We start from the raw sequence: 23,437 nt of genomic DNA, 5'->3' as shown, positions 1-23,437 counted from the left end.
ATGGAGCGGTCGAATAACATCCCACTGGCAGACTACAACGCAACGAGCACCTGGGAACCCCGGCCTGTTACCGGGGCTGTAATAATATGCGAACGAATCCAGGGCGAAACAGTCCCAGGCCTCCGAGACTGGCCCCTCGCGACAGTCCCCACAGCCAACAGATTGCATCGCAACCACCCCGCAACGCTGCTTTTTTGTGTCTATTGATTTTAGAAAAATACGAGCACTAAAAAGTACTCGTATTTATTATATTAAAATACTAGCACTAAAAAGTACTGGCATTTATTAGATACTTCATGTGGAAGATTCTGTTAAAGTGACATTTATTTAATTTAATTATACTTTCAAATGTAGAGATGAAAATCTCTGTTTTCATAGATAAAAGTCTATAAACATTTCTTATAGAGTTTTATATGCGTTAGAGAAAAAGAGTGACACTTGTGATATTGAACCCAGACTAGGTAAAACGACGGATTAATCTAACACGAACTCAGCGGTCATGTCTTTAGAGCCTGATAGTAGAGACATTAAACCGCACGCTTACTAGCTGGGAGCGTTGATGGATTTTCACGTGATAGCATCCATGAGCCGTCTGCATGGGTAAAGTAAGTGTAGTTTGGTAATTACAATTGTGTGTCCCCATTCGATTGCGATCTGAAAAAAGAAAAAAGAAAAAACTTACAAAAAAAACCAAACAACCCCTCTGGCTTTTAATAATCTACATATATAAAATGCTAATGTTTATCTTTGTCGTCTCTACTGAAATAACGACTTGCTCTAGAAAGTTGCTTTTTTTACTAAAAGATAGCTAATTGGCCCTTCTAAAAACTGTCGTCGCCGGATTTTTTGTTTTTCATTTAATTAAAAAAATAAAATAAAAAGTTTTTTTTCTGATGCCGCATGTTGTGGCGGATGCGCCAGACTTCAACTAGTATACATACAATTTGATATAATATTGAATAATAATCAACGACTGGAGTTATTGAAAGTTAAAATGTTTATAGAGAAAAAAGAAAAAAAAAATTAATATATACATTAGCAAAAAATATTTATTTACAAATTGGTTGTGGAAAAAAAAATAGTAAAATATTATAAGTTAAGTAACTGTGTGAACCCTCTGTATACTGTATACAACCAAATAATTATTCTCAATTTAGAAAAATGTGATTTGACTATAAAAAAATTACCTTTTCATAGTGTGAGCTGTTTTTGGAAAAGTGGGTGAATAATATTGTAATTTCGGTTGAGACCCTATACACACACCTTTGAGTTCCAAAAAAAATTTAACCAAGAAATTAAAAAAAATATTTAATCAAAAAAATAATTTCAAAAATAAATATAGATATAAGTCCAAAAAGAACGAAGTATAAAAAATTTAAAATTACTACAATAAAGTAGCACTATTTTAAAAAAAATCCTATGAAGTTATATCATTGAAATCAACTAATACTGTATGATCGAAAAAAAACGGCGTCAGCGATGGCTATGAAATGAACATCGCTGTCTTTTTGTATGTAAAATTATATGGGGAATGTCAACGATTGTCATTTCCAAGCCAACTGGACGCCGTTTTTTATATCATACGCTATTTTTTCTTAAAAATGTATATACAAATATATAATAAACAATAAATACACACATGTTTCTGTAGAGATTAGTAGGGAATACGAAAAATTAATAAAACACCAGTAAAATATTTCAAAATCTTCGTGTGATCTGTTTTTGAAAAAATGAGTGAATAATATACATATTATATTGTAATTTTGGTTCACCCTATATATCTATGATCCTATAAATGCTAACAAAAATTGTAACCAAGAAATTTAAATTACTCTTTAATAAAAAATTATTTAAAAAATATAATATGTAGATGTCATTAAGAAATAGTATAATAAAAATAAAATTACAATAAAGTAGTCTGGAAAGTAGCATTATTTAAGGAAAATCTAATAAAATTATATCATTGAAAACAGCTAAAAGTTTTTCTTAAAAATGTCTATACCAAATGTCCAAAAAAGGAAACAAAAGTATATAAAATATATTTCTGTAGAAATTAGCAATGGACGAAGAAATAGTAAAATATCATTAAATATTTGAAAATCTTAGTGTGGCTGTTTTTGAAAGAGCGGGTGAATAATATTGTAATTTTGGTTCACCCTATATATCTGTAGGTACTAAAAAAAATTGTTACCGAGAAATTTCAATAGCTATTTAATAAAAAAGTATTTAAAAAATAAATATAGATAGATAAAACAGATAAAAGTCATAGAGACAGAGTGTAACAGAGTACAATAAGTACCATTATTACATTTTACAACATTTCTTAAAAATTTCTTTGCAAATATTAAAAAAAGAAAATAAAAATATATACTACATATTTCTGTAGAGATTAGTGTCGTGGGTGAAAAGTTAATAAAATATCAGTAAACTATTTGAAAATCTTGCCAGAAGTAACAAAATTATATAATAGTTTATCAACCCTAAGCACATAGTCTTTAAGAAATAAAAAAAATCAATAAATTAGCAAAAAAAACTTACTACCTTCAGAAAAACTATCAATTACAATAAACTACCTATATTAATTATCTAAATGTTATTTTGTTTAAATGCATCTTTTGTAAAAAAAGATCTAATCTAATACATCAAACAAGTGCTTTGATAAAACGAATGCAAATATATTTAGAAAAAAAAAATAATCAAAAAATGCACAATTATTAATAACATAGACTATAGAGGAATATCTCACAAACTTAAAAAACAAGGAACCAGTATTTTAATTTTTAGGGTTTAGATCAGTTTCAAGAAAAAAATCAGGCGATTATCAATATAAATTTCACTAGTTATTCTTCATTAAATATTTCACTAATTAAAGCAGTTCTGTGTTTTACAGCTTTCTAAACTTTATTTAGATTATTTTATAAAAGATGTAATACATAAGTGTATTCCCCTATTATATAATATCTTTAAGAAAAACCATATCAAATGCACTACTATTAGAAATATTCTTCAGAAAATTGAGTGATTATTATTATTATATATTCACTTATATAAAGGCTTTTATTTCTAAAATACTAAGTCTAAAAATTATTTATTTTAATACATAGATATCGTATACAACCATAAAAACATCAAATTTAGAAAACTGTCAATCCACAACAAATTACATCTTTTTATGGCAGGCAGAAATTATAAAAAAGGCAAAATTTTTATACACTGCCCGATAAAATTTCGACCAATCGGAAAAGAAATGACGTTACATTCAGTCAATAGAATTGCTTTCAAGCCAGCCGCTTTAAGAGCATCCGATATGTCGAAAAGTATCAGGAAATTGATAGGAAAATGATTGTACTTACCATCACTCGAGTCCAGCTGGGCCCTACCCGCGGTTGTACCGAGCAAAATGTGTAAAGGCGCACATTCACTCCCGAAGTGCAGCACGTCTGGATACAGCGCCCGAGCCCAGGTACGACCTGAGCTATATGACGTGTCCAGACCCATACCGATCCTTGGTCCATTCCATCCAAAGGCAGCCTGGTTTCTTTGCGACTTGAAGATCTGTTGCTGTGTTGGTGTGTTGTTCGTCATCTCCTTCTTCACTGGCAGCGTGGTCCTTGAGTATCCGTAACCCTGGATACAAATTTCTGGCATAATCTGAAACAAGACAAAATATCTTTTAGTTACAGTTCATATGTTCCCGATCCACTCATACTTTTTTGAGCCACTCTATAGAAATTAAAATATTTTCCTAAAATACATCCTCGTACATACTTTATATAGGTTTGGACTTAAACGAAATTCACAAGTTTTTTATTCTTGGAGCTACAGATGTCCGACGCATTAATGCCGGACCCTGTACAAGACAAGAATATCTAGAAACATAAAAACCTAAGCAAAAAGTCTCTAAGAAATAAATAAAATTAATGAATTAGCAAAGAAAATTTACTAGCTTCAGAAAAACTATCAATAACAATCAATTATATAATACCTATAATATTGAGTACTATTTATTACCTTATATTAAGTTTCTAAATGTTATTTAGTATAAATACAGGCAGATGTAATTTTTCTGTATTTTACAGATTCCTAAACTCTATTTAGACTACTTTATAAAAGATTTATTACGTAAGTATTCTTTTATTATATAATTATATTTAAGAAAAAACATATCAAGTGCACTACTATTAGAAATATTCTTCAGAAAATCGTTTGAATATAATTTATTCCCTTATATAAGGTTTTTATTTCTAAATATACATACTATATTCATGAAACTATTTAAGTCTGAAAATGGTTTATATTAATACAGTACGACGTGGTACAACCATAAAAAAGAACTATTTATAGCAACAGAAAGTATAAAAAAGCAAACAGAAAGAAACGGAAAGTTTAACAAAAAAAAAGGTGGCTTTGACTTTTTTTTGTTGATCTTGCGCTTCTACCGGCCGCCTTTAGATGGTCGGATTTTTCGAAAAATATCAGGAAATTCGTAGGAAAATGGTCGAACTTACCCTCTCTAAGAGTCCAGCTATGCACTACACATGATTTCCGAGCACAATATACAAGAAAATGGCACTTTTCCTTAAAAATTCTGGAGAGGTAACCGACAAAGACCTTACATCGTTAACGGTCCGTCTAGAAATGACGAAAATGGACGCAAACGACCAATGATATTGAGTTTTGGCGCTCGGTTTCCGATTTTTGACGCTAGAGGGAGCGCCGACTGGCGCTTTTCTTCTGTTTACCGATGAAAAATTATGTAATTTTATGACTTAAATTTCAAGTTTAGATGAAAATTTAGCAATATAACGCTACATTGGAGACAAAACTACTACCAGGGAAATGTAGCTACATGTTTTCCGAATAAAATGACACCAAACAGTAAACGAATAAAGCAAAATTCACATAGATATCGCATTTTAATTATCCCAATGTCCCTAATTGTTAATATCATAAAAAATAGATTTTTACCTTAAAAAAGATTTTCAACCTTTAAAATAGTTAAAGAATTATAGATTATCATTAAATACAGTTAATTAAGCAGTTTCAGACCTATTAAACCCATGTAAATCAAAATAAAATTCAAAAATATGGTGGCGGTTCGGTAGCCTTCAGAATCTTCAATTAATATAACTTTGTTGTTCGATATTTTGCGAAATAATGTAATACTTAGTTAAATAGAGACTTATTACATCTATAAATTATAAAACAAGGCAGTAATACCCCTATTTATAACTTCTACAAGACATTTTCTTAGTCAATGTAATGGCCAAGACTTTTTGCATTTATTTCACCAATTTTGCTATAAAATCAATAAAAAACCTCATTTAACATGATTCTGTGCTGTATAAATTATGTATTTGTAGTTTTTTTATCAATTTCCAAGCCACAAAACTCAAAACAAGAATATATAACTTCTACAAGATATTTACTTTTATTTCATTAATTTTGCCATGAAATCAATAAAAAACACATTTAACAAGATTCTGTGCCCTAATAATTATGTTTTTGTTGATTTTTAACAATTTCCAACCCCCAAAACAACACAAGGGTAAACAAGAATTTCTTGCCTCTTGATACAAAATTTGTTCGATGAAAGCTTCGAGCACTATATGTATAAACAGGATGTTTTCAATATATAGTCTAAAAAATACAGGGTATGACTGCTAATGTATTTTTAAGAAAAAATAAAGCTCATATAAACATAGGGTCTGTCTGATCTTCAGGGTGTTAAAAATCTAAAAAAAAATATCTTTATGTTTTTTCTTTTACTCTTTAGAAGGGAGATGGTGGTTTATGTCGTAGAATACATTGCAGTATTTAATATCCTGTACTTGGTATATTAATATATATATGATATTGGTATATTTATGATTATTCTTTTCTTAATTTACTGTAATTTCTTGTTTCCTGTAATGCCAAAATAAAATCTTGACAATATGGTGAAGGTTGAATTTTGAACGTATTGGATTGATATTAAGATTATATTTTATAATACTTTTTATGTCTTAATACTACATATTATTATGCTTTGTGGTGTGGAAAATAACTGTTAATATATCTTATTTAGATAATAAATCATATATTTTTATATTTTAGATATGCTAAGAAAATTATATAAATTAGGTGAAACGGATGTAAAAATCTTAAAGTAGCAGGAAAATTAAATGTAATATGTATAGCAGAATTAAACAAAGTAACTATTAATGTTGCTGATTCTACTATTTTAATAAAATGTTATTAACTTCGTATGAACATGATATGGAGCTACAGCATTTAAAAATTCAAAAAAAAAGAAGAAACTTGGACATACCTCTTTTAATTTTCCGAATTTTTAAAGCACGTTTTAAACGTAGCGTCAATCTAGAGTTTTATTTCTGTTTAATTAAAATAATAATATAATGTAATATTGTAAATAAGAGCTATGACAGATACATGTATAGAGAGCACTGAAAAAAAAAACAATTTATTTTCTACTGAAAATAATATTATTTTAGTATTGTTTCAAAGGTTATTTATGAATCATTCATTTATACATTTGATTAGACTGGAATTGAACACCGTTTTTTTAATATTTCAGCACTCTATTTATATTCTGTACAGGGTGTCCCACTGTAAGAATAACTCTCGGCTGTATCTCGGAAAGTATTAGCCGTAGGGCTTACGGAAAAAAATATTTATAACTAAAGAGGCTATGGGAAATTGCTGGAAATTATTTTCAAGTTTGTAGAACGACCGCTAGGGGGCGCAACTGCAACAAAAAATAAGAAAATGGAGTTTTTACTCAATTTTGCCTAGATAAGGTGTACTATAAGTATAATATTCAGTAAATTTTGAATATTTTTTGTTAGAGCCATTTTCCCCTGTCTACCAAAATACAGTGGTGGGGGAAGGTTAGATCTGTTTTTATTTGAATATTAATAACTCTGGACTGGATGATCGGAATCCAACAAGCAAGGGCTCGTTTAAAAGAGCGTTTCTTACTCTATATTGTACCATATAAACAATAATAATAAGCTTTTGAACGTAGACGCTAGGGGGCGTTGTCTTACAATTTAACAAACATACTGCGCGTTTTTTCAAAAAAAAAATAAACGCAACAGTATATGTAATTTTAGCTGATAGTAAAGAGTAGTCAAAGCTTAAAAAGTCAGCGAAAAGCGCATCTTGATATCTTCTTTCAAACCGAAGATATTAGCAAAATTATAATAAATACCAAAAAATAAGCCCTTAATTACCTGATTTTTACAATACGGTATCAGTAGCCCTCTTGATAATGCCCATTCTAACCTAAAAATAATAAGATAGAAACAGTTAGTTTATTTTAAAATCGACAATATACCAGAATATCATAATATCAGATGTATTAATATCAAATAATTAAGATATTAATAATAGTGAACAAGAAACGATGATTCAGTAAAGTCATGGTAGGCTTTGGAAAAAAGTTGCTTTTCGCGTAATAGTATAAACGTCAAATTGTTATTAGATCAACATTTTAATAGTCTTAGGAGCGTTTTTTTATCTTTTGATTGCTTTTTCAAAATACCAACAACTTCAACTACTTCAAATAATAAAGGCATTTTGAAAAAGCATTTAAAAGATAAAAAAACACTCCTAAGACTATCAAAATGTTGATCTAATAACAATTTGACGTTTATACTATTACGCGAAAAGCAACTTTTTTCCAAAGCCGACCATGACTTCACTGAGTCATCGTTTCTTTTTCACTATTATTAATATCTTAATTATTAGATATTAATACATCTGGTATTATGGTATTCTGGTATTTCGTCGATTTTAAAATAAACTAACTGTTTCTATCTTATTTTTTGTTAGAATGGGTCTAATCAAGAGGGCTACTGATACTGTATTGTAAAAATAAGGTTTGGTTTGGTTAATTAAGGGCTTATTTTTTGGTATTTATTATAATTTTGCTAATATCTTCGGTTTGAAAGAAGATATCAAGATGCGGTTTTCGCTGACTTTTTAAGCTTTTACTACTCTTTACTATCAGCTAAAATAACACATACTATCGTATTTAATTTTTTTTGAAAAAACTCGCTATGTTTGTTAAATTGTAAGAAAGCGCCCCCTAGCTAGTCTACGTTCAAAACTTTATTATTATTATTCTGGTATAATATAGAGTAAGAAACGCTCTTTTAAACGAGCCCCAGTTTGTTGGATTCTGATTATCCAGTCCGGAGTTATTAACATTTAAATAAAGATAGATCTAACCTTCCCCCACCACTTTATTTTAGCAGATAGGGGAAAATAGTTCTAACAAAAAAAATCCAAAATTTACTGAAGATTATGAAGCTATTATTTATAGTACCCATTATCTAGAGAAAATTCTGTAAAAATCGATTTTCTTATTTTCCATAGCAGTTGCGCCACCTAGCGGCCGTTTTACAAACTTGAAAATAATTTCCAGCAATTTCTCATAGCCCCTTTAGTCATAAATATTTTTTCCGTAAGCCCTACGGCTAATACTTTCCGAGATACAGCCGAGGGCTATTCTTTGGTGGGACACCCGGTACACTGCAAAATCCCTAAAACAGTAGGGTACATGTTGAAAGTTGGTACTGTTGCAAATATATTATTTTTTAGAATTCTCCACATTTATCACGCGATGACTGGGTCACGTTTAAACGTAAATAACGAGCCTGTGTTTTTACTTGATACGTTTTGAACACATGCAGGCAAGACGTAAGGTAAAACGCCACGTGTAGGTAAAACATTACATGTAGGCGGGGCATAATATTTCCAATACTATCGATTATATCACAGAGTTAAAAGATTATAATATCTTATCACCTGTATTTTACTCAAAAACCAACAGATCGTATTATAGCATAGCACAGAGTAGAAATTTATAAGTCGTAGTTATATTATTCATAAAACAGGTGAGTATATTTTTGTTTAACAATTATTACTAAAACAGTTCTACATTATTTATTAATATACACATTTTTAAGTTTGAAGATGTTCAATAAACATGCGTCAGGTTCCTGTGGGATTTGCAATATGGGGTTTCTGGGCACACTGGAAGACCATAAAAAATCCAAAAGACATATAAGGTAAGTCAACCCCCCCTGGATACAGGGTGGTCCGAACTGTATTCCGGAAACTTCAGCAGCATATTCTGCAAATAAAAATAAGTAAAAAAGTTCGTTTTCTACCGCTTCCAGTTTTTTTCGGTTGGCTTCCGTTATTCGCCAAGTCTCTGCACCATAAAGTAGACTGCTCTTTACCAGGGTCTCGTATATATTGATCTTCCGTTTCTTCCCTATTTCATTACTCCAAAATACTCCATTCAGACAGCCAATTGTTCTTCTAGCTTGTGATATTCGTTTTTTAATTTCTTTGTCATCTTTAGCTGTTGTATCAAATATCACTCCTAGATAGGTGTAGTCATTGCAGGCTTCTATCTCTTCATTTTCTAGATGTACGCTAGATAGTTCTGCACCAATAGGTAGATATTTAGTTTTTCCTGTATTTATTTCCAAACCCCATCGTTGATATTCCTCTTGTAGTTTCCTTGTCATGTACTCCAAATCATCTTAATCGTTGGCCATAAGAACTTGATCATCTGCGAACTGCAGGGTATATAGACAGGTATCTCCCAGATTAATGCCCATTCCATTACATTTTCTCTCTCAGACAGGAAAAAATAAAATTGATTTTCAAAAAAATCAGTTTTTTCCAAAAAACTCAGCAATCCTTGAAATTTTTAAAAGTTTTTTGATGCGCAACTTTGCCCCAATTTAACCATATTCGTATCTATTACGGTTACTGAGATACCAATGCTCGTACCTCGAATTTGTAGCACACTGTATACTATTTTTTTATTTCCAGCACAGCTAAAAAACTGTTTTGTCACACATGCAACGTCCAGTGTTCTTACAGCGATTTCTATGAGCATAACGATTCTGTAGATCACGCAAAAAAAGCGAACTTAAGAATATTGGAGCCTTTGTTTTATCACGAAAATTTAGATGTCAAGGAAGCCTTGTATCAGGAGATTCAGAAATTAACCTATAACTTGTATTACTCCAATCTGTTCCCATATGAGGTTGCTATGAAGTATTTGAAGAAATATAATGAGGAAGTTAGTGCAATGATTCGGAAAAATAAGGAACTTATTAAAGAAAAAAATGGTGAAAATGAGGAGCTTGAGGAAGACAACAATGGAAATGGTGACAGTGATGAAGAAAACCAAGAAAATACTTTGGAAAATAATAAAATTGAAAAAGACACTAAAAAAACTATCCAAACTACAGAAATGATACATAAATCTTCTGAATCAGAACAGTACAATATAAATTTACATCTCCAAGCTGTTCAAGAGGACAAAGATACGTTAAGATGCGATATTAAGGACAATCCTTCAAATACTCACAGAATTCAAGTTTTAGATGGCGTAGAATTACTTTTAAATACGGTTAAAAACAAATATTGTCCTTTGGAGGATGTTCTTAATAAAATAAAGCAATGGAACGCAAATTTGGAGAAAGTAATTAAAGATAATAACTTAAAGAATACCTAGTTAGAAATATTTTAAGTTATTTTCTAAAAATAAATTATAATTTTGATTTTGTAACTATTTTGGCATATTTCTTTAATAAACATTGATAATTTAGTAAATATTAATAATTATATGTCCCTTACTAATATAGAAATCGATATGCCCCATCACTATCTCACAAAACATCTCCCTCTCTTTCCAACCTACGCCAATCTTCCCCATCCTTCGCGCACTCGCGAAATACACGGCTGTCAAAATTTTTTAGGTTATATTTTTTCAAAAAACATCACAACCGCAAAAAATGTAGCTTTTTTCGGTAAAAATATGCAGATACGCTAGGTTCTTATTTATTTTTGTACGATGTTATTGTTGCCCTAGTCGAGCGGAACGTTTCTTTTAAGATTTACCTCGATTTTAAGCCGGAAAAATCCAAAACGTTTGGAAAAAATGGGCGATTTGACGAAAGATATACAGGCCGAAGCCGGGGGAGATCTTCTGCCCCCCAATGAAGAACTGGAAGAACGGAAATCGACCAAGAAACGTAGTACCGGCGTGAGTTTAAGAAGTCAACTGCCCAGACCTCAGAGAAGCGTTAACCGGAGACTGAACCCCGGGTACTATTTACAAGATAACTTAGAAAATCCTCCTAGTAGGGAGACGGTACATGAAGCAAACGCACTCTATCTACTAATGCTGAGAGAACAGATGCAGGAATTAGGCCTGGAAATAGCCCAAATCGATCCGGCATTGGGTAGGCACCGGCCAGGCTTTTGGAACGCTAGAAATCTCAGGGCTTTGGCAGGGCAATTCGCTCAATCGCCTCAAAGACTGTGGGTGTACGAGCAGGCTCAAAACGTCGACCTGGATTCGTTGAATTTTATCACTTTTCAACAGCTACTGAACGGTTTGTTTGAGGTGAGTGAAACTGTCATTTTTGAGAGTTTTGTGACAGATAGTAAGTTAAAAAAAACGTTTTTTTTTCAGGAGGGTGGTGTAACGTGGGAACGAGTGTTGGTGTTGTTCTATTTTTGTACCGATCTCTCTGTTAGGGCTTTCCAGGAAAAGTTTATCAATCATTTTTTGGACATCTACAACTGGACGACTGTTTTTTTGAGCGGAAGATTTTCGAGCTGGGTCGAATCTCAAGGTGGATGGGTAAGTGTTTAAAATCACACTTATGTCTATTATAGGAAATAGTGCATATTTCAAAAAAAATTTGAATTTATGTATACAGGGTTGTTCACCTCATTCAACACGGAGTATTGTAGCCAAATGATTGGATTTTTAGAAATTGTGAGTGATTGTATTGTTGGAGGACTGCTAAAGCTACAATTTAAAAGTATTTTCAAAAGGTACAGAGTGTCCGAAATAAACAAAAAATATCTGAGGTCTAAATTATAACAAAATGCGTTTTTTACGAAAACTTGTAGAGCTAGGTAAAAATGATGTAATACAATTTGATAGAGAATTAAATTGTGCATCTGGTTCACGTAAAATATACAGGGTGTTCCATTTAAATTAAAGAAGTTATTGCCGTTTAAAGCTAGTAACTATTTAAAATAAATTTTTGGACACTCTGTATAAGGTACTATTATTTTTATTATTGCAACACAATATTTAAAAAACAGAAAAACCGCAGTACAATATTTAGTTTTAAAACTGAAATACGTCCAGAGAAATGAAGCATTAAAATTATTGTTACTGTATTTTTACAAAATCGTAAATATTTCAGAAACGGTAAGATTAAAATGCGATAAACCTTAATGAAATTCTCGTTTATACTAAAAATGTAATAATATATAGGGTGTTTCATTTAAAAAATACAACTTTGATATTTTTTATGTACTTGGGACATTCGGCACCTTTTGAAAATAAGGCAAATAACCCTGTAGACACGCGTTTTTGTATTACTGGTTCTGAAGCCAACATGGAAAAAAAATGTGACGTCCCATCAGGACAAAAAATATGCATGCTATTATTTAAGAGGAAATTTTTTATACTGTGTGGTGTGTAAACTCTGAATAATACGATTTTTTTGTCTTTTTATTCTAGGGTACTGTGCTGCACCGATCTGTTAACTACGTCACAGGTACCACGTTGGTCGTGGTGTGTTGTCTGGCCATAGCCGCCGGATTTTGGTACCTAAAAAGAAGATAACCTCGAACCCCTCGTGGTTTTTTCGGTTCTGGATGGATGCTGAGCTGAACCCCCTCTGTATATGCTGTTGTTCTTCCAGTTCTTCACTGCCAATATCTGGGCTCCCATTCTCATGTGCCTGCTCCTTTACGCTGTGCTGTACTGCGTGTGGTACTTCAAACGGTGAAGACGCGCTGCCAGTATTTTTATTTACATTTTTACATTACCTAGATTAAAAATCTTTTTCTATACTTTTTCGTTTTCCAAGAGAACTATATAAATAAAGAATCGTTTTATTTGTTTACCAGATTGTTTTATTTCACGACCTTAGAGCATAAAAGACGTTGGTACACGCTTTGCCATTACTAGTTGTTATAGCCAACATGAAACCAGAGAAGAACAATCGTACGGTTGTTCTTCTCTTATGAAACCCTTTCGTGACGTCACTTGAAGGCAAAAATATAGTACTATATTTAACAGTATAATTCTCATACTATTTCCGTAACCATCGATCATGAAACACATAGATACCATGCGTTAACACTAATAATTTTGTAGTCAACATAAAAAAGAACGAGTCCGGTATTCTCTGAGCCCAAAAAGACTAGATTTTTGCCCTTATTTTTTTAGGTATTTCCAAAAAATAATAAGAAAACGTATAGTTTTTCAACGAGTTTTATTTTAAATGCATCTTATAAATAACCAAATAAATTATAATACGTAGTTTTAGAGAAAAGGAATTTTTAAAAGCGTAATTTTAAGTGATACTGCTTTAAAATTTATCCTCCTCGACAGCATAGTTGTCTTTGAGGTACTTTAATTTTTCTACTAATCCTTCTACGGAGATTTCACCGTGCACAACGTTGTTCCTGGTACGGACATTCACGGTGTTGCTGGACCGTTCCTTTTCTCCTACAACTGAAGAAGAACAACTTAAAATTCAAGTAATATGTAACAATACGGACTTCTTACTCTCACTACTTCTATATCTGTGATTTTACTTCTAATATTTAAAACATTAGATCATCAAACACCTAGACACACGCTTCAGTCCTATTCACTTTGTAGCCAACATAAAACAAGCTCATTACGTTATGCCCGAGTCAATAAATATGGCCTTAGAACATTAATAATATTATATAAATAAAAAAAAATGTAAATTAAAAATTAAAAAAGAATGAAATTTTTTTTAGTGGAGAACGTGTGTTTAGGGGTGATTTTTACAATCTTACACCATCAAACATCTAGACACACGCTTCAGTCCCATTAACTTTGTAGCCAACATTAAAACAAGCTCATTACGTCATGTCCGAGTCAATAAAAATGTCCGTAGAAAATATTTCAATAAAAATTAATCATAAAATATAACCATAATGCATCACCAATATCTTATACATATATAATAATTAATACATAAATAATAATACTATTATAAAGTAACACATAAATTACTTTAAAAAAGAATGTATAGATTTTTCGAGTGTAAAATTTTAGTACTAATTTTTATAACCTTAGATCATAAAACACCTAGACACACGTTTCAGTCCCATTCACTTTGTAGCCAACATAAAACATGCTCATTACGTTATGTCCGAGTCAATAAAAATGTCCATAAAAAATAATTAAATAAAAATAAATCAAAATTTAACCATAGTGCATCACCGATGTATTATGTATAAAATAAAATATTTTATATAGAGTATGATTGTACTGATTTTTATAACTTTAGAGCGTCAGACACCTAGATACACGCTTTACTGTCGTTCGTTTTGTAGTCAACATTAAAAATATTTAGATCTTACATTTTTTAAATAAAAAAAAACGTAAATAATAATACTATTAGAAAATAACACATAAATCCACATTAAAAAAGAAAGTATACATTTTTGAAGTGTAGAATTTTAGTGCTAAATTTTATAAATTTTGACGCTTTTTTACAATCTTAGACCATCAAACACCTAGACACACGCTTCAGTCCCTTTCAATTTGTAGCCGACATAAAACAAACCCATTATATTATGTCCGAGTCAATAAAAATGTTATTAGAAGCTGTTTTAAATAAAAATAAATCATAAAATACAACCAAAAGCCATTAACAATGTATTATGTGTAATAATTAACATATAAATTGAATTTAACAAATAAACTATTATATTTAGAGCATGATTTTAATAATTTTTATAACCTTAGACCGTTCAACACCTAGATACACGCTTTATTGTAATTTGTTCCGTAGCTAAGACAAAAAAAAGTTTATATTCTACATTTTTTAAATAAAAAATACGTAAATAATAATATTATAAAGTAACACATAAAACCAATTTAAAACAAAATGTATAATTTTTTCAGTGTAGAATTTTAGTAGTAATTTTTACAATCTTAGACCATCAAACACCTAGACACACGCTTCAGTCCCATTCGTTTTGTAGCCAACATAAAACAAGATCGATTGAATCTCCTGAGAGTATATATAAGCTAATAAAAATCATTTTTTTTCAAATCACTTACCCAAAATAAAGTTGAACTGAGCTAGCTGAGCGTTCCTGATTTTCTTATTTAACGTATCTCCATGATCCGTATCAACCTCGGCCATAAATCCCTCAGTATAGAGCTTTTCTTGTACTTCTTCGGCGTACTGATCGTAGTTTGGACCAACGGGAACCACCATAACCTATAAAAAAAACGTTTTTTAGTTTGTAAAATGAGACTAAAGCGTGAAATTTTAGGCTACCTGTCTGGGAGATAGCCAAAACGGCCATTTACCGCCGTAGGACTCCGTTAGTATTGCTATCATTCGTTCTACCGATCCTAATACAGCCCTGTGTATGATTACCGGCCGTTTTTTGTCACCACTCTCACTGAAAAATATTGATCATATTATCGAAAGATCAGTCAGAATATTTCTGCAACCATAATATAAGGCATGAACGAAAAAAGGCGTCAAATTGGTTTGAAAATGACGATAGACAATTTTGACCATATAATTTAATACAGAAAACGACAGCGATCTTCGTGTCCAAGCTATCTCTGACGCCGATTTTTTTCGATCGTTTGCTATACATATCAAAGTCTCTCTACCTAGATATTATTTTAAATTAATAATATATAGGGTGTATCTAGAAATAAAAGCAAGTGTTTTAATTGGTATACCGTATAAAGTGGCTCACCCCCTATAACTTTTTTATTATTTCAGATAAAAAAACGAGATTTGGTATGTTAGTATATGACATAAATTAGTATTGATTGACGTATTCAATTGTTTATGGTCACTTCCTGTTTTACCGGAAATCACTACAACTTTTGATTTTTAAATGACACCCTTGGTATTTTTTACTTTGATAGAAAATGACACTGTGAATAGATTGACTTATTATATGTCAACTTTTGACAATTTCGCTTATGGTTTATTTGAATTTTTAGACTGAAAATACCAAGTGTGTGGTACCAAATTATTCAAACAAAAAAATCCTTTTTCCAAATGCCACTTTCGAGACGCACCCGGTATAGTTTGAACTCAGAAACATGCCCCGAGTTTTTTTCAGCGAAAAAATTGTTTTTATTTAAAAGAAAAACTTTTTAGTGTCTTAAAGTTCCAGACGACGATGTATTGAAACGTTGCAATGTTGCCGGCTCGTATGTTACACAAATTCTGCCTTACCCACTGCACTCACTGTCTTCCAAGAGTCATAGAAACAAGAAAGAAAGCAAAAAGACAAAAAGGAAGTTACTCTCTCACTCTTATAGTCTATAAAATGAATAACTTTGAATTTTGACCGTTATTTTTTACCAACATGGCAAATATCAAATCCCTCTGTCCAAAAAGTTACTGATATTCTTTAAAATGAGTGCCTGAACGAATCAGATAGGTAACTCTTTTTACTTTCATGAAATAGAAAAGGAAAATAATAAAACAAGTGACAGTTCTTCCTCTTCTTGCAAAAATCGACGCGAAATGTCATAATTGACAAAAGTAAAATGTCATCAGCTTTTGACATTTCTAAATATCAGCCCAATGCCGTCTCTAATAGAACAGCCTCGGAGCGAGATTTATGACGTCACGCTAGTTAGATACCACGGATTAATAAATATGTTGTAGAATCCATGGAAAACATAATTATTCCTCGTATTTTTGGTTTGTATTTTAAAAATGATATAGTTTACATAAAATATACATAATATACAGTTAATAAATACAATATATATATACCTATTTATAGTAATAAATACTTTGGCAAATATACTATGAACCATACAAATGCAGCAAATGTTTTACAATATACAAATAATGATTAGGCACATAAGATAATGGGTAAAATGTAAAATATATTTTAAATTTTGGGATTTGAAAATCGATCTAATTTAACAAAAAACATTCAATATCTACTAATAGTGATATATTATCATTTGCATTTACAAAATTTATATGTATATTTTGAAAGCATCAATGTTTGAAAAATTTATATTTGCAAATAATACAATATCATAGGAAAAAAGGGGTCAGCGATGGCTATGAAATAAAGATCGCTGTCATTTTATATGTAAAATTATTCTAAAATTTTTGATTTTCTTGGGATTTAGGTTCGGGAAAAACGCTGATTAAGTTTTCATTATTTTTTTTGGTTTAAAAAAAAACGTTATAGCTAACGTTTATAGCCTTCATCAGTGTTGTGTCATATGAAAAAAATAGTGTCGAATATAATCCATAAAATTACATATACGAGGAATAATTATGTTTTCCATGTATTCTACAACATATTTATTAATCCGTAGTATCCAACTAGCGTGACGTCATAAAATTCGCTCCGTGGCTGTTCTATTAGAGACGGCATTGCTTCAGCATGGCCGCAAGTTGCTAACTTAATAAAATTAACACTAGGAAAGCCCGCGGGAACTGTCAAATTCAAAGTTAATCGTTTCACAGACTATACCTGTAGGGTCCAATGATTTGTGAACGAATGTCGCTTCAACAAAAATGAAGCGAATTTACTTATCCACGAAGTTTATAAGATCTAAGTTTTTTGCACCCTGCTTACCTGACAAACGACAGGTTGAACCTGATCGGCAACTGGAAGTCCAGCTGGATCGTAGCGCACTGGTGCGACCTCTTCAACGCGTCCTTGATAGTAATATCAATCTTCGGCCCGTAGAAAGCACCATCTCCTGGATTCTCCCTCCAGAGTTGTCCGAAATCGTCCAAACTCTCCGTCAACGCTTTCTCCGCCTCGTTCCACATCTGCACCTCGCCCAAATACTTCTCCGGCCTGGTACTGAGCACCAGGTCGAACGTGAAGCCGAAGATGCCGTAGACGGCCTCGAGGAAGTCCAAGGCGCCCATGATCTCCTGCTTGATCTGGTCGGGGGCGCAGAAGATGTGCGCGTCGTCCTGCTGGAACCTGCGCACGCGGGTCAGGCCGGTGAGCGCGCCGGAGAGCTCGTTGCGGTGCAGAACACCGAAATCGGCCAGGCGCAGCGGCAATTCGCGCCAGGAGCGGTTTCGGTTGTCGAAAATCAAGCTGGGAAGGGGTAGAAACAATAATTGTAGGTTATGTTCAATCAAATTGGCGATTTAATTCGTCTTTTGGTGGAAAGTGCGAGTCGGACTCGCGTACGAAGGGTTCCGTACCGTTCATTATCTATACAACATTAGACACTATATTATTATAAACTTTTTTCCGATTTAGCTGAAATTTTGAAAGCGCGTATAAGTAATTTAAAAAAAAATGAAGAAACACATTACTAAAAATTGTGTTAATCAATAATAAATATGTAAAAAGTAAAAATAAATATGTAAAAAGTAAAAATAAATATGTAAAAATTAAAAAAAACGATTAAAAAAAGTCGCCTTGGCTAGGATTCGAACCTGCCTTACTACGGCTCCAACGTCATAGCAGCGTAAAGTCCTAACGCTTTAACGACGCGGCCACCGAGGACTTGAAAGATTCTATGTAAAATTCTTACTTAAAAGATAATGTTTAATGAAAGTACTTTTTCATTTATAAACATTTATTTAATTCTGTTTTTAGTATAGGGTTAAAATAAGGTTCCCGTTTATACTCTTTGGGTACAGAACCCTAAAAAACAATAGAATAAAAAATAACATTTTCTCTTTCTTCCTACACATATATTTTCTATTACCTCTGCATAAATTTTGTTTTCTACACAAATTAAAACAATTTGTTCATAAGTGCAATAACAGTTAACAGCGCTTTTAGAGAAGCTTTACTAATCTGTAAATGTAGGTATTTTATGTATTTAGAAGTTTTTATACTACCTGAAAAAACTACCTTGTACAAAAATAGTTTTTTACATTAAGGATATTTTACTCCTCCATCCCTACTAAGGATGGGAAAATAATAACATATCTTTTTTACAAAGTTCATTAACAGTGTTATGATTACGATTTTGGAAAAGCTTTACTAGTCTCTGAATGTAAGTATTTAATAGTTTTTACGTTTTTACTATACTACGTGAAAAACCTACCTTATAAAAAACTGTTTTTTACTTTAAGATTTACTTAGTGGTTCATCCCTGGCAGGGATGGGAAAATAGAGAGGAACGAGAGATGGATTTTCTATCATCTCTGCTTAAATTTCGATTTCTACACAAAATAAAAAAAAATTACCGTGTAAAAACAGTTATTTACGTTAGGTATTTTTTATCCACTCGAGAGCAAAAAGAATTTCAATTTCTACATAAAATAAAAAATATAATATTATCAATAAAATTACCAAACGTAGTAAAATGAATTAAAATGTCTTTTTACAGTGAAAAAATTACTTTGTAAAAAAATTTTTAATTTTAATTTCTTATAATATATTAAAATATTTTAAGTTTTTGAAGAGGCTTTATTAGGCGCAGATTGTTAGGTATTTTATGTTTTTTTTAAGTGTTAATACTACATGAAAAAACTACCTTGTAAAAAACTTTTTTTTACGTTAAGTTGCAAATTTCTTCCCGTGTTTTACATATTGGTATAAAGAAAATGTATATAAAAGACGTAAAAATTAGTAAATAAACACCTTTAAAACTATGATAAAAATCATATTTATTAGTCCATAGCCCATCCTTCGACAAGGATGGGCAATGTACTAATTAAATATGCTTGACTTTGTAAAAATTTTACACAGTACAATATAAAAAAAAAATTATTCATCTTACCAGTGTCCTGGACAGTTCATCGGCTTCAAAGCAAAAGTTTCCTTCTCCACATCGAAAGAAAACATATTATCCTAAAAAAAACAATCTCATTTCACTCAAAAACATTAAAAAAATAAAATAAATATTCAAAAACTCACAGCATAATGAGCCCAGTGACCCGAAGTTTTCCACAACTTAGCATTAAAAATATTCGGACTAATCACTTCCTGAAAACCACGCTCCCTGTACTCTTTTTTAATCATTTCCACTAAAGTATTGTAGATATGGGCCCCCCTGGGCTGGAAAAAGCACGAACCAGGTGAGAGTTCGTGGAAAAAGAACAATTCTTGCTCCTAAAATCACAAACATGGTTAAAAAAAATGGTTTTTGTACGACTTAACCTAATACTTTTCCGATTTTTCTATGATCCCTTTTAGCAGCCTCTTCCTGAAATTTTTCCCACTCCTTTAACTGTTTGTTATCTGGAAAACTAATCCCGTACACTCTTTGAAGCGTTTCGGCATCAGCCTTGCCTTCCCAGTAAGTTGAAGAGTTCTAAAAACAAATAAATAAAAAAAGAAATATAACAATATAACTATTTGAACTAACCTTAGTAACTTTCAAGGCCTTAACTTTGCCAGTATGCCTAACATGTGGCCCCCTACACAAATCAATTAGGGGCCCACACCTGTACACAGTGGTCGTAGGAGTATTAACCTTTTCGTTTAATATTCTCACTTTAAAAGGGTTATATTTGAACATTTCCAATAAGTCTTCTTTCTTCATTTCCAGACGCTCAAAAGGCTGTTTTTCTTTAGCTATATTTTTCATTAGACTTTCTACTGTGGGAAAATCGCTTTGGGAAACCTATAAAACTCTCTTTGAAAAGAAAAAATAATAAAAAAATAAATCTTTACTTACCCCTTTTTCTTCTAGCCACATATCATAATAAAACCCACTTTCAATAGGAGGACCGTAACAAAGATGCCCCCCGTATATTCTTTCTAAGGCTTCGCCAAGCATATGTGCTGTAGAATGCCAGAACACAGCCTGTGCTTCGGGATCGTCGAATTTAAGAAGTTGCACAGAACAATCTGACTCTAGAGGCCTATCCAAGTCCCACAAAACTCCGTTTACTTTGGAAATGACAGCGTTATCGGCTAATCCCTGACTAAAATCGTATTTTAATTTCATTTCTTAAAAGAAAGCATGATCTGTACCTTATGCCCTTGGCTATATCATATACTGTCGTCTTCCAAGCGACGGCCTCTACAGTTTTACCGTCAGGCAGAGTGACCTTAATGGGTGTTTCGGGTTTTGAAGAGATTTCTGCATCGTACTCTGCCTTTAGTTTGTTCCAAAGGTTTAGACGGTCTTCTATAAAGGATGGGGGTGGTTTTAGTTCACTCACAGCGGGCTTCTCTCCACTTCCACCCGCCGGTTTGGTCTTTTCTTTCTTCATTTTCGCCTGTAAATTACGTTTTTATGAAAACATTTACTCAAAACTATCGCAAATTAAAAAGGTGTAAACCGAGCGTAAAGTCAACATTCGTTGCATCAGAATTACAGTTAAAAATCGATGACTCAGGGCTAAAAGACCGAGTGTCCGGAAAAACCTACAAACTATTTTATACCACGAACTTTTTCTACACACCAATGTGGCAAAAGTATGCCGGCTTATTACGGCTAGCCCAGGTTTTGAATAACTTAAAACCTTCAACATTCTAACGTAAAAACGTGAAATAAAAAATGTTCATGCCTTTTCACCACCGTCTACTTTCATATTTGCTAAATTTTCTGCTATTTTGTCGCTCATTTTCTTCGCTGTTTTCTTCAAAAATAACACATGGACCTTTGACAAATGACATAACTACTGTCATGTCAAAATAAAATATACTTGCATGCAACCAAACATACACCGCAGTGTATGTCTGGTTGCATATCGCTTTTGGCGCCTAATACAATTTTTACGAATAATTAACGATTTTCAAGGCGCAAATCGTGACGATTTGATGGATGGCTTCGCGTTAAGCTTCGTCAGCGAAAAAGGAGAAATTATTGGAGGTGATTACGCAACGCAAAGTCGCGTACATCCTTTTCGGTGGCCTTAGCTGTGTTGCCAAATGGGACGAGACCGCCTTGTCTCCGTCTCCTGTCGCTCTTCTAGAAAACATCCTGCTAATTAGACGTTACGTAAGAGCCCTGGCCCAATTTGGAATGTCCGCTGATGGTGGAGGTTGCAGGTCGCGATGATCGGCGCCTCGAAGAAGAGATTTTCAGCTTTAGATCGTTTAATTATGTTAATACAGCGATTCTGTAATGTATATCTTCAGGCTTGTACCCCCTATTACATTTCCTAGACGACTTTGAACCTTTTTTCTTATTTTCTTGTCGCAAAATCAGTCGATTTTCTGACTTATTAGAATCTTGTATATTTCTATTACCTCTATTTTCAAGACAAACTATCTGTGAAATGTCTGCCTATGAAATAAAAGAAAATAAGATCCATGTAAAGCCCAGTGACGACGTCAAATAAATACATATTCTCACAATGTTCCAAAAAAAGAAATTTATAGGTGCTTTATGGTCTAGGTACTTTTTTGCCCTGTTATGACGTCGACTTTTGTCATATGTTGGATACAAAGATTTGGCAAAAATAGTATCTAGCTGGTTTTATGGTCTAGAGATTCTTTTCTTTGTGGTGGCGTTTTTTATACTCTAAGAATTCATTTTGCCCACTATTGACATCAAATTTTCCTATATTATGTTGGTTACAGTGTTTCAATGAGACTAAAAGAATACAAGGACCAATAATACCCGAGACCTAATTGTTACCATACCTCCAAACAGTGCCATGCCACATATTTTTCTTGACTTAGCTGCTTGAAAAGATATGTTTATTTTTGAGTTTCATAGTTGTCGATTTTCGAAAGAAATCAGTACATGTATATTATTTCGTATATTTTTCATTTTATTGATTTTATGGAAAGCACTGTTCATTAAAATGTTGTATCCTATGTTATAGGGCTTGTTTCTCTCTACAATTTCCTGTCTCACAAATGTTTTGACTACGCCTGTTGTGTATGCTGCTTATTTAGGTGGTATTATACTAATTAATTACAAAAAAAACGTATTAAAATGTTAACAAAATCTACAAAACTAGTACCTATCGACTAGTATAGAAAAATAATTATCGAATTCAATAAGAAAATGACAAAAAGGTGGAGTGGACTGTCTATTTACCTATGAAACGAAACTCCTTGCTCTTTATTATCGTTGCGATTTTTACACTTTCTACTTTTGCCCTCATGACGTTAAATTTTCTTATATTATGTTGGTTACAAGGTTCTGTGAAAAAGAAGGGTCTAGGTGGTTATATGGTCTAGAAATTTCACTTTTCTTCAATTTCTTTCTTGCATTATCGTTTGATTTTTTTTCGGTGATTTTAGCTGGGTACTTTCTCGCATTTAGATGAGATCATCGTGACAGAGATAGGCTCCATAGTCGGTCATGTAGCACTATCACGTGCTCTATTGCTAATTTGGAATAAGTATGATCTCAGAGAGATGATTTCCAAATTTGATATTACATCACAATATTCTTTTAACAAATTTTTACCACGTAAAATCAAATTAACTA

The 23,437-nt window shown here is 32.1% G+C and overlaps 4 protein-coding genes across 6 annotated transcripts; 2 read left to right on the top strand and 2 right to left on the bottom strand.

Moving 5' to 3' along the window:
* Positions 1-505: 505 nt before the first annotated feature.
* LOC115880283 lies at positions 506-4,689 on the bottom strand. The gene is made up of 3 exons (XM_030897466.1): positions 4,509-4,689; positions 3,354-3,651; positions 506-654 (listed from the first exon to the last, which is right to left on the bottom strand). Exons 2-3 carry the CDS (start codon positions 3,646-3,648, stop codon positions 506-508), a joined length of 444 nt encoding a protein of 147 aa, XP_030753326.1. The 5' UTR covers positions 3,649-3,651; positions 4,509-4,689.
* A 4,094-nt stretch (positions 4,690-8,783) lies between these two features.
* LOC115880359 lies at positions 8,784-10,644 on the top strand. The gene is made up of 3 exons (XM_030897570.1): positions 8,784-8,903; positions 8,976-9,077; positions 9,856-10,644. The coding sequence occupies exons 2-3, from the start codon at positions 8,983-8,985 to the stop codon at positions 10,544-10,546; spliced, it is 786 nt and encodes a 261-aa protein (XP_030753430.1). The 5' UTR covers positions 8,784-8,903; positions 8,976-8,982; the 3' UTR covers positions 10,547-10,644.
* Positions 10,645-10,771: 127 nt separating this feature from the next.
* Positions 10,772-12,965, top strand: LOC115880361. Its single transcript, XM_030897572.1, has 3 exons — positions 10,772-11,440; positions 11,510-11,680; positions 12,578-12,965. The coding sequence occupies exons 1-3, from the start codon at positions 10,973-10,975 to the stop codon at positions 12,680-12,682; spliced, it is 744 nt and encodes a 247-aa protein (XP_030753432.1). The 5' UTR covers positions 10,772-10,972; the 3' UTR covers positions 12,683-12,965.
* Positions 12,966-13,322: 357 nt separating this feature from the next.
* On the bottom strand, positions 13,323-21,681 carry LOC115880318 (threonine--tRNA ligase, cytoplasmic). 3 transcript variants are annotated; one of them, XM_030897512.1, is made up of 11 exons: positions 21,558-21,681; positions 21,019-21,266; positions 20,720-20,969; positions 20,408-20,665; positions 20,207-20,353; positions 19,957-20,151; positions 19,820-19,890; positions 17,695-18,174; positions 15,393-15,519; positions 15,170-15,332; positions 13,323-13,579 (listed from the first exon to the last, which is right to left on the bottom strand). In XM_030897512.1, the coding sequence occupies exons 1-11, from the start codon at positions 21,612-21,614 to the stop codon at positions 13,434-13,436; spliced, it is 2,142 nt and encodes a 713-aa protein (XP_030753372.1). In that variant the 5' UTR covers positions 21,615-21,681; the 3' UTR covers positions 13,323-13,433. The 3 variants fall into 3 exon arrangements, with proteins under 3 accessions (XP_030753372.1, XP_030753371.1, XP_030753373.1); XM_030897511.1 differs by having other exon boundaries at positions 21,453-21,651; XM_030897513.1 differs by having other exon boundaries at positions 21,440-21,650.
* Positions 21,682-23,437: the final 1,756 nt, after the last annotated feature.

The sequence above is a fragment of the Sitophilus oryzae genome, unplaced genomic scaffold (assembly GCF_002938485.1).
Source record: "Sitophilus oryzae breed Bouriz unplaced genomic scaffold, Soryzae_2.0 scaffold_1621_pilon_pilon, whole genome shotgun sequence".
NCBI classification, from domain to species: Eukaryota; Metazoa; Arthropoda; class Insecta; order Coleoptera; family Curculionidae; genus Sitophilus; species Sitophilus oryzae.
Note: the sequence above shows the minus strand (reverse complement) of the source record. Positions and strands in the feature narration are given on the sequence as shown.

Coding starts and splice junctions, on each gene's coding strand:
- LOC115880283 (XM_030897466.1), bottom strand. CDS start 3,648: ATGCCAGAAATTTGTATCCAGGGTTACGGATACTCAAGGACCACGCTG. Junction 655..3,353: donor CCAGCTGGACTCGAGTGATG/GTAAGTACAATC, acceptor TTCTTTTTTCAG/ATCGCAATCGAATGGGGACA.
- LOC115880359 (XM_030897570.1), top strand. CDS start 8,983: ATGTTCAATAAACATGCGTCAGGTTCCTGTGGGATTTGCAATATGGGG. Junction 9,078..9,855: donor AAATCCAAAAGACATATAAG/GTAAGTCAACCC, acceptor TTTTATTTCCAG/CACAGCTAAAAAACTGTTTT.
- LOC115880361 (XM_030897572.1), top strand. CDS start 10,973: ATGGGCGATTTGACGAAAGATATACAGGCCGAAGCCGGGGGAGATCTT. Junction 11,441..11,509: donor TACTGAACGGTTTGTTTGAG/GTGAGTGAAACT, acceptor TTTTTTTTTCAG/GAGGGTGGTGTAACGTGGGA. Junction 11,681..12,577: donor TCGAATCTCAAGGTGGATGG/GTAAGTGTTTAA, acceptor TTTTTATTCTAG/GGTACTGTGCTGCACCGATC.
- LOC115880318 (XM_030897511.1), bottom strand. CDS start 21,521: ATGTTGAAGGTTTTAAGTTATTCAAAACCTGGGCTAGCCGTAATAAGC. Junction 19,891..19,956: donor GTCACTGGGCTCATTATGCT/GTGAGTTTTTGA, acceptor TGTTTTTTTTAG/GATAATATGTTTTCTTTCGA. Junction 18,175..19,819: donor ATGAACTGTCCAGGACACTG/GTAAGATGAATA, acceptor ACCCCTTCCCAG/CTTGATTTTCGACAACCGAA.